Here is a 16462-nt window from a genome sequence, read left to right as displayed (position 1 = left end):
AAGAATACATGCATTTCCAACTATTATATTGGATATTTCAAGGATTTTATCAAAATAATATTCTAAGGATTTTAGCAAAAGAAAATATGTATTAAACATGGTCCATTTGACAGTCTATTCCACCTTTAAGTATTTCAGAATTTCCTCACTTGCAGGTAGGTATCAATTTCGAAGATATTATTTCACGAGCCAAAATTCTCGTTATTTTCTCTGAAAGATATGATGCTTTGCACGCAAACATATGACATCACAATCATTACCTACCTGCAAAGGCAGATAACTCTGTAATATGCTGATACGAATTACCATGCAATGATATTTATAGCTAATTAATCATAATTAACCAGAAATTTTATGGTGATCGGTCATGTGTGAAGTCATGGAAGGGGTATTTCACATCAGTTTGGATTTCATTTGATTCTTTTTCATAAAAACTACATGCTTATTACCTGCTCAATTAACCATAAAAATAATCTTATAATGTTGAAATTGTTTACAAAAAAAATGATCAAGGGGAGATCAAGGGGAGGTATTAAGTTACTGTGATTATTTTAAAGAATGAAAAATAATGTTGGTGAAGTTAATGATTTCAATCAATTTCATCAACTTTCTTTGAAAAACTAACAAAAATATGTATGGAGACATAAGGAATAACTGTTGTTGCACTCAGTTCTAAATCTAGCATCCTTTTAGTTGGTCCCTCTAACATAAGTCATTATACAGTACTATCAAATGTACATACATGTAATTACCTTTTAGGGGCCTGACAATCGTGATAAAAACATTATTTCATAATAAAATATAACTTAGCCACCAGATAAGTGTATGCAATCTGAAGATATCTTAAAATTGAAATTTCAGGTTATTTAAAGTAAGCAAACAAACTATGACAAACCCTGTGCAGAAAGACCTGAATACGCTAAAGATATATATCAAAATTCAAACACAATCCAAATCACTGTCACAGCATGCATACCTAACTTACTTTTGTATGTGATTATATTCCACATACTTCACAAGTGATAAGAATTCGCGATGAAAAAAATATTCGCGAAAATGTTTCAATTACAAATACAGTCGAGCTCTTGAGCTGTAAATTGGGAAATTAAATATATAATTCCAATAAAAAATCATAAAAGTATGATCTTGAGAAATTGAATCTCCAAAACTAATAAAGAGGTTGACAGTATCAAGTGAATTTTTTTATTTTGATACACAATGCCTACACAAATTTGTAACGAAACCCTCACAACATCAATATCTATCTATCAAAGATTATCTTGACAATTATTATCCTTTCATTTATAAAGCACCAGAGTTAACCCCCTTATCCCTGTATATCTTATTACACGGATTATCTCCCGGATTCGCTCTCACAAGTTATACGGTGATAATCATTCGATGATTGGTAGTCATCTAAGAACCAGTCGCTAATTAAAAATAATGTACATAACTGCTGCGCGTTTATCTAGACTGTCCTGCAGTTATCTCCCCTTATATCTCAGGCAGGGACAGTGAAGGTGACAACAATTTATTTGTAGAATAAACATTCAAACTGCTGTAGGGTGGCCATGTATACATAAAACACATTTTGATCTATCACAGTTACTTCCCTGTGTTATATTCTGTTAGGACCCAGTTACATGAACATTCCTGAACTTTTAGGAATTACGTCACTTCAAATTCTCCATACGAAAGCATTACAGAAGTTAATCAAAGAAGCTCCTTAACTTCAGATTTGTTTCCCTATCTTCTGAATTGTTTTTCCATACACATTTTTAAGTCAAGAAATTCCGTAAAGTTACGGAACATTTATGAAAGTGGGTCCAGTTCTGACAGAATGAAATGAAGGGAAGTAACTCTAAAATATCAGAATGACAAATACATCAATTCACATCAGCATACGTGTCATTTTATAAAACAAGCTCCCACAATACACAAGTCCATTAACATGGTAAAACCATTCTCTCTATAATTCAATGAAGACGTGCCGATTTAAACCTATCAGGCTAGCTTTAGTTACAGAGTATACAAGGCTAAACAAATAATATGTCTGTTTAGGGTTACCCGACCGACCCTAATTTTCTACCCCTGACCCTTATTTTTTTCCGCTTTTCTACAAAAAAAAAACCAACTTAAAAAGTCGGGATTTCGATTGTAGACTCCGGTTCCAGCCATTATTTTAGAGTGAAAGACACTAAAAGAAAAAAAAAATCCTCCCGACCTACTGACCCTATTTTTTTTTGCCAATGTAACCCTAAACATACATATTTTTTTGGGCCCAAAGCAAAAATGGTGCTTTAAAGGCCCACTACCTTTCCGAAACGGCTTTTAATCTTTAGAATGGGAATGTAAAACAAGATCGATAATTTTGTAGAGTCTTAAAAATTATTAACTTACCGTTAATACTACATTTATCATCACCTTCTGAACGAATTGTTTAAAATAAATAAAATGTTTATTTTCATAACGCGGGTCGTATTATGTTTCCCGCCGTCGTCCTAATTACCGCGCGGTAGTTGACTATCACTGCGCCAGACGGCAAAATAGCGAATTGACTCTCCACTGTTTTCATATGTTACGCAGGAAATCTTGCATATGTTTGGTGTCGTAACCTTATTTTAGGTCATTGGTATGCCTTTTCTGATGTTATTAATGTTTTTTAAGAAACCGTTATATATTTTGCTCCGGAAAGGTTATGGGCCTTTAAATGCTTCAAATCTGCACAATGTTTGATTTATTGGAGTTCACGGTAACAATATTTTACTCTCAAGGTCAGTAAGACATTAACTCAATTCATCCCTGAAGACACGCTTAGGCTCTTCTAAATCAAAGACTAGACTAGTCCATTATGAAATTTCAGGGGTGAGTGAGTTAAAGAAATGTCCAGACACTCTGATGTACAATGTTGCCACATTACATTGGAATTCCTGTATGTATTGTTTGCCACAAAAAACACATTTTATGTATGGAAGCAACAAATTTATAATGATTGACAGCACATTTACACACACTCTCCACTCATATCAGCAGGTATTCCTCTCGCTCGAGTCTGTCATTTTACTGAGCCGTTTTTATGCAGTATTTTTGCGTGTACTTTAGACAGTTCGCTGCTGTTTGTATCACTTTCATTTTCTACAATGGCTTTCAGATTTGACGATTCACTCTGAAAGAACAGGAAAACATTATTGTTAGGAACATATGAATTAGCTTTTACAGAATCTTATGACATTGATGGTTTAATCAATATAAACAACTTACATTAAAAACAAAACAAGTTATGATTACGCTTCTACAAATCACTTTTGATGGACTAGTTGTAATTGCGCATGTGTCTAAGTGTAGGAGGAAACCACCAAAACTGGAGTGCTTTAAGAGGTGACCCCTGACCCAGTCCCTAGGTGAAAGAGAAACCATACAACGTTGTTTGTATTGCTAGTTAAACGTCCTATTAACAGCCTGGGTCATGTAAGGACGTGCCAGATTTGTTGGAGGAGGAAAGCCGGAGTAGAACCACCGAACTGGCTGGTCAGTACCTGACAACTGCCCAATTTGGATTAAAACTCATGACCCAGAGGTGGAGGGCGGTGGTACACCAATGCAAACATTAAAGTATTCATATTTTCAGTCTGCATTTACCAAAGATTTATAATAAGAATTTAAATCGAGGTAATTAAGTGAACTTTTTATCTCAAAAAGTCGGAGGAACTTATTGGGAAATACAACAGGCCATAAGTAAGCATCTGGATACATTGTAAATCTGTCTCATCCTCGACATTTCAGGGGTTACTATCACTGTCATAATATCCACCCCTGAACTATATCATAGAAAAACTGACTGCTCTGTCTGCGACAACAGATGAGCAATTGATTTGGTCCTAAAATGTACATCAAAAGAATGAAATAACGGTACATTGTGTTCTGTAATCTATAAAGGAAGTTTCTGCTGGTCAGTGATTGGTCAGGTTTTTTTTCCTGAACGGCCTTCATGATCACTTTTACAATGAGATAGTCCAGGGGTAATATAACAACAGTGAAAATAGTCCCTGGAATATCAAGGACAGGGTGGATATAACGTTTGTAATAGTAACACCTGGAGTATCGAGGATGAGGTTGGTATAACGACAATGGTAGTAACCCCTAGAGGATGAAGAAGGTATACTCGAGGAGGTGGGTAGGACACAACAGGATTCCATATTCTTTACCCAGAAAATATTCAGACATGAGATGTCTTACCTCCGATACTTTCCTAGCCTGTTCCTCCAGTTTCAGCTCCAGACTCGTCCGTTTCTTTGACTCTCTCTGTGCCCATTCTTGTTTTTTCTGTCGTTCTTTCCGCTCTTCTAACACCTTATTCAGCTCAGGTTTTTGGAGCACATCTTTACCCCTAAAAGGAGAAGACCATATAATTAGTTCAGCATCGTTAATTACCTGTAAAGTATTCTCTTAAATGAGTACCAGTGTTTATTTCATTCATAATTTTTCAATTTTGCAAGCTTTGGCTAGACAAGCAATTAAAACGTCTAAATATACATTAACATTTATCATAGTCTTTATTTTACAATACATGGCAAAATATTTTTATTATACGACAACACATCTAGCTTTCATTCCATGAAATATTTATCTATTATGGCCTGGTTGAGAGGGCACTATTATTTCATACCTCATACTGTAGTATTGTCAAAAGATGGAATAGTGCACTATTGCAAATAATACCCATGTGTGTAGCCAATTAGAATCCAGTATTTTGTCATGTGATGGACTTATCAGCTAAATTCCACCAGTTAAACTTGAAATTTGAACTGGTTCTTTTTCAGATAAACCCATGATTATGCAATCATGATATAACTTCCCCCTCCCACTTCTTAAATTCCTGTATATTCCTCATAATTTCCAGTTCTAATGCACCAGTGGCACTGGAGAAATTAAAATCACCCATCTTTCCCTCTGAGTAAGAGGACAGAGAACGAGCATACAGTTATACTGTAGGAAATGTCATACGTTTTATAATTCATGAGAAGCTCTTTGTGTAGATTCATCCTGGCTTTAGACTCCATACAGGGATTGACGAGTCGTTTTGGCTGTATAAGTGCTGACTCGTCACCTTCTGAAGGCGGTCGGTCAGAGATGGAAGATGGCCGTTCACGAATTATTACAGGCTCCAGGCGGTTCTGAAGCTCTGAGAGAGATGAAGAGTCGTCAGTTTTAACGGGACCGTCGATGACGTCATCGTCGTAGTCCGGTTCTGGTTCTGGTACGTCTCCATACTGGTCATCTGAGAACAACAGAAATCAGAATTCAACGATGGTCTAGAAATTTCAATGTAATATGGCTACGTCTCTTGTATGCTAACTTTGATCACTGAAGTATGTACACTAATTATTGCTACAGAATACTTTAAACCAATATTCTTTTGCGGTTACTATAATTCGCGATTTCCATTTCACAACAAGTTCATAAAAGATTGACATTCATCGATTTAAAAATTTATTGAAAATTCATATCAATTGAACAAATATTTACATCAGTTCACGCAGATTAACTTTCGTTGTTTTTCATGCAATGCGAAATTCACTACAGTAAATCGCACACAATAGAAAGTTCGTTTACAGTATATCAACATCATGCTACTTGGCATTTCTCTTATTCACGAGACATTATCTCAAATGCCTGTGGTTGCATGATGAACGAACATCATTGTGAAGAACGTTGCATGGATACAGTAAAAAAATAAATCTTTCAAACAATACTAATGAGATGCCAATACTATTGGGTAAAAAGAAAACTCAGAACTCAATTCTATATGTCACTGTACATAACCTTTGTATATCAACTTGGTAAGAATAAAACTGTGCTACTACCACAATTTACAGGTGAAAAAAAATCATGTATTGATAATTAATTACAAGTAAGTTCTCGAAAAAAGAAACAATTTCTTTCAAAAATATCTGTAGAAGCCAATTTTTTTTTGTCTTGTTTCAATTTTCATTTCAGGATCAAAAACCAATTTTTTTCATACACATAATTAATTAATAAGAGTAATCAAATTTAAAAGCAATCACAACAATGAAGTTGCATGTTTGCATTATATAATTGCTGTAAAATAATATGCAAGATTAGTGCAAACGGAAATTTCTGGGTTTGAAAGCATTGAAATGAAATGCTTACAGAAATATATATAGATTCTACACTAACACACTAATGAAGAAAATACCTTAAAGATGCTCCACCGCCGACAGAGCATAAATGATATTAATCATTTGAACAATAATTGGTGTTTAATCATGTATATATACGTCTAATTAACACAAAAAATAATATAAAATAATTTACTTCGCCTTTGGTGCATGCGCAATCAGTACTAATCATTCCATATAGCTTATAGTGTCACAGAATTTTTTCGGGATGCAATTAATTATTTTTAATATTTTAAACTTGAAGTAAAATTAGAAGCTCAAACTTTTCAATGGTGGTAATGGTGTAAAGTAAGTAACTTTTGTAACTGAAGAAAAATACTAAATCGTCTGCTCCTGTTTCTTATAGTGAAAAAAAAAAAACATTTGTCAGCGGTGGAGCATCTTTAATCATTACTATAGAATTATATTAATTCTATAAACATGTTAATTATAAATGCTAATTAGAAACAACAGTAACACACTAAAAAAACAAAAAGAATTAAATCACAACATTAAAGATGGAAATTTAGAATTACCAGGTACACATACAGAAGAAAATCAAAAGCTACTGGGACCAGTGTATAAAGACAGCCTTCCAATTATATGCAATGTGCATATGTTCTTTTCTACGTTTTTATATACACATCTTATAATTTTCCACAATTTTTATTCTTCTGTAATGATTTTATACAACATACATAGGTAATTGAAAGTCAATAATATAAGACAACTTAAAAGTCTATGTTGGTTTCTATGTATGAAGGACTGTAGCATCTTATGTCAATACCTCTTTTTTTCTAAAACCAAAATGGGCATCTCTAATCATAGATTAAATTTATTATCAATCTTAATCAATCTCTTATTTGGAATACATGTGGAAATTCTGGAGTCAAAGAAATTCCCCTATAATTATCAGCTGCCATTGTATCTATATCCATTTCCTCTCTTTAACAAACATTCAAATGAATCACTAACTGTTGTAACAAGAGGCCCATGGGCCTTAACTGTCATCTGACTCGTGGTACAAAACAGCAAAGTCACAGTATAAAGTTCTGAAATAGGTAATGGTCATTTGTTGAACAAACTTGGTAGCCCTTCATCCAAATATGGTTGTAACCCATTCAAGGATTAAGGTGGAATCAGATTTTAAAGCCAAAGTTCAGCAAAGCTCCCATTTTGGACCCCCGCCGTTCTATCCCCATGGGTCTTACCTCGGTCCTTTATAAAATATGATTGTCCTCACCTAAAGTTCCCTCTTCTGAGCCCGCCCCTGTCCCCAGCTGTCGGACCTTACTCGTTTATATAAGATATGATTGTCCTGCCCCAATGATGTTTCACACCAAATATGGATGAAATTCACTAAAGAGTTAAGGAGGGGTAGGATTTTAAAGATAAAATTAAGAAAAATTTGCCCTTTTGGTGCCATACTCTTCAGTCCTTAGGGGTTCGAGCAAGCTCATTTATATAAAATATGATTGTCCTTCCCCAATGTTTCACACCAAATATGGATGAAATCCATCTAAGGATGAAGGAGGAGTAGGATTTTAAAACTTGAATTAAGAAAATTTGCCCTTTTGGGGCCCTGCCCCTCTGCCCCCAGGGGTTGGACCAGGCTCATTTATATAAAATATGATTGTCCTTCCCCAATGATGTTTCACACCAAATATGGATGAAATCCATCTAAGGATGAAGGAGGAGTAGGATTTTAAAGCTTAAATTAAGAAAATTTCCGCTTTTGGAACCCCGCCCCTCTGCCCCTAGGGGTCGGACCAGGCTCATTTATATAAAATATGATTGTCCTTCCCTAATGATATTCCACACCAAATATGGATGTAATCCATTAAAGGGTTAAGGAGGAGTAGGCTTTTGTATAAATAGTCTTACGCACGACACACAGCGGACGACGACAGACGAAACACGATGACAATAGGTCATCCTGACCTTTGGTCAGATGACCTAAAAATCCACATACATGTATCTGATGAACAGTTCTCTCTACAACAATACCATCAAAGGGTGATATTCTTTTATATACAGTGTACCAACGAAAATGCTAGTTGGAAGCAAGATTGAATTTTTGTGATATAACTTTTATATAAACACGAGGCTGTGACAAACAAAGCTAAAGCTGTGTGGAAAAAAAAGTTAGTAATTACTAAAATAATTTAATATTCATAAATATACTTTACAAGTGGAACAAACGAAGGTTATAAATCAATGACCTGTAAATGTTGTGTATTCTCCAATCAATAGCAATACAGTCCATCCTTCAGTACTTGGTCAATGGTTTGTAGAAGGGAGATAACTCTGTTTGAGTTAAGGATAACTTGTAAACAGCTGTACTGATTCTGATATAATATAATGAGATACCTCACCAAGGAAAGTATTTTGTATATAATCTGGTCTGCATTATAATAAACAGGTGTTACATTTTTCTGACAGCTTTCATCCTCAACAGCCACTAGGTAAGGCCTGGCAGATTTAGTTATTAATTTTATATCTTTAATATAAACAGTTTAAACAAAGTAGGCTATCTTGATTTCCTCAGTGACTTGGCAAGCTGTACCAATCTCATTCAAAGTGACTGGAGGTATTTTACCTAATAAAAGCCCTTATCATCATCATTGTAGTACATTGTACAGGGCAAATACTATCAATATCAGGTGTGTAAATTCTGTGTAAATTCTGTGATTAATGGACTCTTAACAGTCATTGGCACCTTTTATTTAATTGGTCACTTATTTTGCTGCATACTATATATCTAATCTCCTAAAGCTGGTCAGATCCTTATTTGGTAGGATTTGGTATCAATTCAGTCACTTATTTGACTGAATACAATATCAATTCATTCACTTATTTAATTGAATATGGTATCAATTCAGTCGCTTAGTTGGTTGAATATGGTATCAATTAAGTCACTTATTTAGTCAAATAAAAAATCAGCTCAGTCACTTAATATGTAGTTGAATATGGTATCAATTCAGTCACTTATATCTTTGGTTGAATACAATATCAATTTAGTCACTAATTTTGTTGAATATGGTATTGATTTATCCACTTATTTGGTTGCATGAATACAATATCAATTCAGTGCTTATATGGTTAATTATAGTATCAATTAAGTGACTAATTTGGCTGATTACAATATCAATTAAACACTTTATAGTGATTTGTTTGATGTATAACTTAACAAAACTGGCGAGTAAAAGTTATGATTTTCACATGTGAATCACGGTGTAATAATGCAAAAACATCGTCAGATTTTGGTTTTCGTCCACGGATAAGCCGCACTGGTGTATAAGCCGCACTCCCGATTTTCAGGGGGAAAAGTCGCGGCTTATACTCCAGAAAATACGGTATTATTTAGTCAAATATGGTATCAATTGAGTCAATTATTTAGTCAAATACGTATGCAGTATCAATTCAGTCACTTCTTTAGTCAAGTACCGCATATATATCTTCTCCTCTATACCTGACCTGTTTGGACATCACACTAAAGTCTTATTAATGTAACTGTGTGTACATTATGTATGAGGAAATACACACTCTACATGGTACTCCCGATTGATTAAAGCCTCCGAGTCAAGGTTATGTACCACCATACTGAAGAAATGTTTACTTTTAATTAACAATGTGTATTTGCTTGTTTATGTAAGGTTTTATGTTAGGCCTACATTATTTAACATCTTAACGACAAACTAGACTAGAAATGTTGGTAAGACCTAAAGGTATATGTCCCACTTTCTACTTCATTTCTACAGAATCTGTTCCCTTTCTGAACAAATTTGATAACCAGAAATTTATGGAGAAAATTTAAGATTTGTGGGAATTATCTCTAACTTTTGGGTCCCGCCCCGCCTACCCCAGGGGTATCAGCCATCATTTACATATAAAATTTTAATCTGTTCTCCTTCTCCCAAGAACGTATTTCACGAAACTTGATACCCAGAACTTAAATGCATGGAGGACTTTAAAGATTTGTGGGAATTATCTCTAACTCTTGGGTCCCGCCCCTCTTGCCCCAGGGGTATCAGCCATCATTTACATGAACACAAAATTTTAATCTATTCCCCTTCTCCCAAAGATTTTTCTGACCAGATTTGATAACCAGAAATGCATGGAGAACGTTTAAGATTCAAGGAAATTATCTCTTACTCTTGGGTCCCGCCCCTCCTGCCCCAGGGGTAACAACCATCATTTACATTTAATCTGTCCCCCTCCCCCCAATGATATATTTCCTCAGTGTGAATCTGATCTTTTTATCTCCATCATATAATGGAAGTTTGCTCTTACTTTCATATTAAAATTTAGTAGGTCTTCTTACACTGAAGAGGTTTTCTTTACAGTTATCAACATTTCAGCAGATGTGTTTTTACAACTGATGCACCAAACGGCCATGTGTTTAATTTTAACCCTCTCCTGTGGTTTATACAAGGGTAACATCAAAACATGTACTACTGCATGGGGCTTAAAGTATTCTGACACTAGATTCAGTATTGAATTATCTACATCTGTGCAGAAAGAAATTAAACTGGTTTTCCGCTTTTCTCTTCTTTTCCTCTTTCTTTATAATAGAAGAAACCACATATTATGCCTATCAATATGTAGAATCAATGTTCAAGATAGCAGCCTTCATCTGCCCATTTGTATTTTCAATCAATCTTCTAATTGAGTATACCATATATCCGACCCAATAAATGCCCCCATCCCTATAAGTGTCCCTCCTCCTTTATAAGGCTTCAATTACAGGTAATTTCATTTACATTGAATTGAATGCAGACAGAAAATATTAAAACTGTGTTGGTTTCCTTACTGATTTTTTTTGTAAATTGATCCATGGCTTACTTTGTAGTATAATTCATGAAAGGCTAGTCCAAATTTGTTTCTATTAATTAAGCGCTCACTTATTTGCTTCAATTTTCTAAATGGGCTTAATAATAGTGGGCACTTATTGGGTCGAATATGGTACATCATGAAATATACATTTGATCAGCAAAAGGCAAAAATTAAAACAAAATATATTCTATATCAAAAATAACAACACACAGGTATGTTAAAAGGTTGACACACACAATACATCAAATATATATCTAAAGCTAAATTCACTAAAGTGAGGTTAGTATTACAACAAATAAAAGATATACAGAGAAAAAAAGGTAGGTTACTGCTACAGGTGGCCACAAAAGTTAGAGGTCGCTATATAGGTCACATCAGGTATACCTATATCTGCTATACTGGACAATACGTTTCCAAACTGTTGGGCAAATCGTAATTGATTGTCGCTGATTTGTGTCCATGGCGATTCCTCATCATAGTCTGGAAGTGGGGTCTCTGGGGTCACTGATGCGTGACGAGAAGGAAAAAGCAACTAGAGGTCATCACATGCACTGAATACACTTAAATGTCCTAAATAAGCTAAAATATCCTAAAAAATTGAAATATCCTAAGCGATCTATAATGTCCTTAATAATCTAAAATGTCCTGAATTAGCTAAAATGTACTTAATAAGTGAAAAAGTTCTAAATAGGCTAAAATGTCCCAAATAAGCGGAAATGTCATGAATACGCTAAAATGTCAGGCATTTAAGCTAAAATTACCTAAATAAAACAAAATGACCTTAATAAGCTAAATATCCTAAATAGGTTAAAATGTTCTAAATGCTCAAATGTCTTAAATAAACAAAAATATCCTTAATAAGCTAAATATCCTAAATAAGTTAAAATGTCCTAAATGCTCAAATGTCTTAAATAAACAAAAATATCCTGAATAAGCTAAATGTCTTAAATACACTAAAATGTCCAAAATGCGGAATTGTCCTAAATAAGCTAAAATGTCTAATGTTGTAAGTAAACTAAAATGTCGTAAATGAGCTAAAATGTCCTAAACAAGAGGCCCAAAGGGCCTTAACGGTCATCTGACTACCTTGACAATAGTAAAATTAATTATATATGGTGTCACTTTGTCAGGATAATGTCAGGATCATTTTCAATTTCTTTCAACAAATTTTATTTCAAACAAGAGGCCCAAGGGCCTTTAAATATAGGAAATTAATTAGACATAGTGTCATGGTAGTCATCTTCGATTTGGGATCAACCAGAGATGTAACAATACTTTGTCTGGACCATGTCAGGATCATTTCATGCAAGTTTCAGCCAAATCCCTTCGGTAGAACTTGAGAATAAGTTCAAAATGTGTTTTCAAGATGGCGGCTGTGACGGCCATCTTGGATTTTGGATTGACCCGAAAAATAACAACACTTTGTCTGGACCATGTCAGGATCATTTCATGCAAGTTTCAGCGAAATTGCACCGGTAAAACTTGAGAAGAAGTTCAAAATGTGTTTTCAAGATGGAGACTGTGGCTGCCATCTTGGATTTCAGATCGACCCGAAAAATAACAACACTTTGTCGGGACCATGTCAGGATCATTTCATGCAAGTTTCAGCCAAATCCCACTGGAAGAACTTGAGAAGAAGTTCAAAATGTGTTTTCAAGATGGCGCCTGTGGCGGCCATCTTGGATTTCGGATCGACCCGAAAAATAACAACACTTTGTCGGGACCATGTCAGGATCATTTCATGCAAGTTTCAGCCAAATCCCACTGGTAGAACTTGAGAAGAAGTTCAAAATGTGTTTTCAAGATGGCGGCTGTGGTGGCCATCTTGGATTTCTGTTCGATCCGAAAAATAACAACACTTTGTCGGGACCATGTCAGGATCATTTCATGCAAGTTTCAGCCAAATCGCACCGGTAGAACTTGAGAAGAAGTTCAAAATGTGTTTTCAAGATGGCGCCTGTGGCGGCCATCTTGGATTTCGGATCGACCCGAAAAATAACAACACTTTGTCGGGACCATGTCAGGATCATTTAATGCAAGTTTCAGCCAAATCGCACAGGTAGAACTTGCGAAGAAGTTTAAAATGTGTTTTCAAGATGGCGGCTGTGGCGGCCATCTTGGATTTCGGATCGACCCGAAAAATAACAACACTTTCTCGGGACCATGTCAGGATCATTTCATGCAAGTTTCAGCCAAATCGCACCGGTAGAACTTGAGAAGAAGTTCAAAATGTGTTTTCAAGATGGCGCCTGTGGCGGCCATCTTGGATTTCGGATCGACCCGAAAAATAACAACACTTTGTCGGGACCATGTCAGGATCATTTCATGCAAGTTTCAGCCAAATCGCACCGGTAGAACTTGAGAAGAAGTTTAAAATGTGTTTTCAAGATGGCGGCTGTGGCGGCCATCTTGGATTTCGGATCGACCCGAAAAATAACAACACTTTGTCGGGACCATCTCAGGATCATTTCAGGTAAGTTTCAGCTCAATCCCACTAGTCAAACTTGAGAAGAAGTTCAAAATGTGAAAAGTTAACGCACGGCGGACGGCGCACGGCGGACGGCGCACGACGACGGACGAAACATGATGACTATAGGTCATCCTGACCCTTCGGGTCAGATGACCTAATAAACTAAAACGTCCTAAATAAAATGTCAAACGATATTACGACAATAGTCCAAGTGGGACTGTATTTACCACGTTATGTACTTCTATATAGAAACATGAGGTAAAATGTACAGATAATTTTCTACAGCCAATACTATGACAATCACCCATATCATTTGCATTGTATCTACATTTATATACAAACACTAGTTTCATTGCTAGTTAGCCATGGTCATAAACAAGATAAAGGACTCCATCACATGATTTACACTGAAACATGATCGTTATGATTTGGACAGAAATCCTGTATTATTGTGCTTTTACGCTGATCAATAAATTCCCAGTTTCTGTTTGCCAATAAGAGCCACCTCAAAAAGCCAATTTATAACTTTCAGGACAAAATATACCGTATTTGACCCAATAATTTCCAAGTCCTAATAAGTAACTAGGGACAGTGGGTAGGGAACATATTATCAAAACAATATATGGGTGTGGACATTAATATATTTATCACAAGGGCATAAGACTTACAGAATCTACTATGTACTGCAGTAAAGTGCTTTTTTAACCCAATATTCAGTATTTGCATATCACAGAGTTATCTGCCCTTGCAGAAAAGTATTGATTGTTAAATCATGTATTATGTGAGTGACATATAATACTTTTCAAATACTGTTCATGAAATAATGACGTCACAATTGATACCTACACCTACAAGGGAGATTACTCTGTAATATGCACAGACAGAATAAGGCGCCCCATTTCCAATCCTATTTTTCCCTAATTGGTAGCTGTGAGTGATGCAGGATGGGAATCTTATTGGGTTAGGGATTCTTCATTTGGTCAAATACTCTTATTGGGATAGAAACACTCAATATTGGGTCAAATATGTTATCTGGCTTGGTGGCTAGGTCATAAGTATTTCCTTAATTTGATACCAATGTTATTTTTTTGTTTACTGTACATCTGTATACATATACATCTAGATTTGATACCAAAGTCATAATTATAAGATTGATAATTAACTTATATACCAAAGTCATGGGTACTTATGTACCTAAGTATATAATTCTTAAGTTAATTTCTCATTTATTTACATAAATACATTTGTACCCATATACATCTTATATGTGTTACATGTATACCTACATTTAGCACCATGGTTATTATATACTCAACTGACTTGATACCAAAATCATACCTGATCAGATTAGATGTTTAAATAAAAGACACATGATCATTATTTTAGCTAGTACACCTGTGACAATGTTAATTGTATGCCTGTTGTGTATCATTAACGCTAACTTCCTAGTTAAACACCATAAATATGTACACATATATACCTGGTGACTGGTGGTTTGCCGCATTTTGCATGTTGGTAAACTTCCTTAATGATTCCTCTCTTTGACTCTGCAAAGGAAAAATGAAAAACTCATACAGGAAGTATACGTATACATGTACATCTATAATTATTACATAAACTGAAACTCATAAACCGTATTCAACCTGATAATCACTAGTAATAATCACCCAGGCCGCTTAAATATTGGAAAATATTAGGGGACACATTATAGGACCAAGTTTTTACTTGCCTTTCATAAAATTACTGCAAAAAGTGAGCCAAAAATCACCAATTTGCGAAAGAAGTCAATTAAAGAAACCTTCATGGTTTTTGTATTTTCAGTCTGCATTTAATTTGAGGTAAGAGATATTAAGGCGTCAAGAAAGGGTGGGATGGTTGCTTATTGGGATGGGGGCGCTTATTGGGATGGGGGCGCTTATTGGGATGGGGGCGCTTATAGAGATGGGGGCACTTATTGGGATGGGGGCGCTTATAGGGATGGGGGCACTTATAGGGATGGGGGCGCTTATAGGGATGGGGACGCTTATAGGGATTGGGGCACTTATAGGGATGGGGGCACTTATAGGGATGGGGGCACTTATTGGGATGGGGGCGCTTATAGGGATGGGGGCACTTATAGGGATGGGGGCACTTATAGGGATGGGGGCACTTATAGGGATGGGGGCGCTTATAGAGATGGGGGCACTTATAGGGATGGGGGAACTTATAGGGATGGGGGCACTTATAGGGATGGGGGCACTTATAGGGATGGGGGCGCTTATTGGGATAGGGGCACTTATTGGGATGGGGGCGCTTATAGGGATGGGGGGCACTTATAGGGATGGGGGCACTTATAGGGATGGGGGCACTTATAGGGATGGGGGCGCTTATAGGGATGGGGGCACTTATAGGGATGGGGGTACTTATAGGGATGGGGGCACTTATAGGGATGGGGGCGCTTATTGGGATTGGGGCACTTATTGGGATTGGGGCACTTATTGGCGAATACCAGGTATGGTATATTCAGCCCAATCAATCAAAACTGATGCTAGATGTAATGAGTTTTAGTCAGCAGAAGATGCTCCAAATGTGGTTTTTTTCCTCTATCAAAAACTGGAGTAGGCGAATCCATATCTTTCTACAGTTACAGAAGTAATTTATTTTACACCATTACCACCATTGAAAAGTTGATGTTTCTAATTTTACTTCAAGAAAAAAATATTCAAAATAATTAATCACTATGTTCTATATAGAATAAAATAGTGATTGAGCATACACCAGAAACAAGAGACACAGAGGGTCTGTATCACTCACCTGGTTTTTTAAAAAATAATTATTACAAAGACTCTTACAATTAGAAAAATAAGCAAAATTGACTCCAAAATTTGTTTAATTTTGAATCACAACCGTATAATGATGCTATAGATACCATACAAATATGCTATCCAATACATAGGTTCAGAGAGGATGTAATTTATATGAAAATAGTAGCCTAATT

At 35.7% G+C, this 16462-nt stretch overlaps 1 protein-coding gene across 3 annotated transcripts in view; it reads right to left on the bottom strand.

The window, feature by feature from the left end:
* Positions 1-522: 522 nt before the first annotated feature.
* Positions 523-16462, bottom strand: part of LOC138335564 (inner centromere protein A-like) — a 39844-nt gene continuing 23904 nt past the window's right edge. For 2 of the 3 annotated variants that reach the window (XM_069284720.1, XM_069284722.1), the window contains 5 exons: positions 14966-15032; positions 11400-11519; positions 5005-5278; positions 4237-4387; positions 523-3166 (listed from right to left, as the gene is read on the bottom strand). In XM_069284720.1, coding sequence (XP_069140821.1) covers positions 3056-3166; positions 4237-4387; positions 5005-5278; positions 11400-11519; positions 14966-15032 — 723 coding nt within the window. In that variant the 3' untranslated portion in view covers positions 523-3055. The remainder of the gene's footprint in view (positions 3167-4236; positions 4388-5004; positions 5279-11399; positions 11520-14965; positions 15033-16462) is intronic. The other variant, XM_069284721.1, reaches the window with a different exon arrangement.

This window comes from Argopecten irradians, chromosome 11 (assembly GCF_041381155.1).
Source record: "Argopecten irradians isolate NY chromosome 11, Ai_NY, whole genome shotgun sequence".
Taxonomy (NCBI): Eukaryota; Metazoa; Mollusca; class Bivalvia; order Pectinida; family Pectinidae; genus Argopecten; species Argopecten irradians.
The sequence above is the reverse complement of the archived record's forward strand: the minus strand, read 5'-3'. Positions and strand labels throughout refer to the sequence as shown.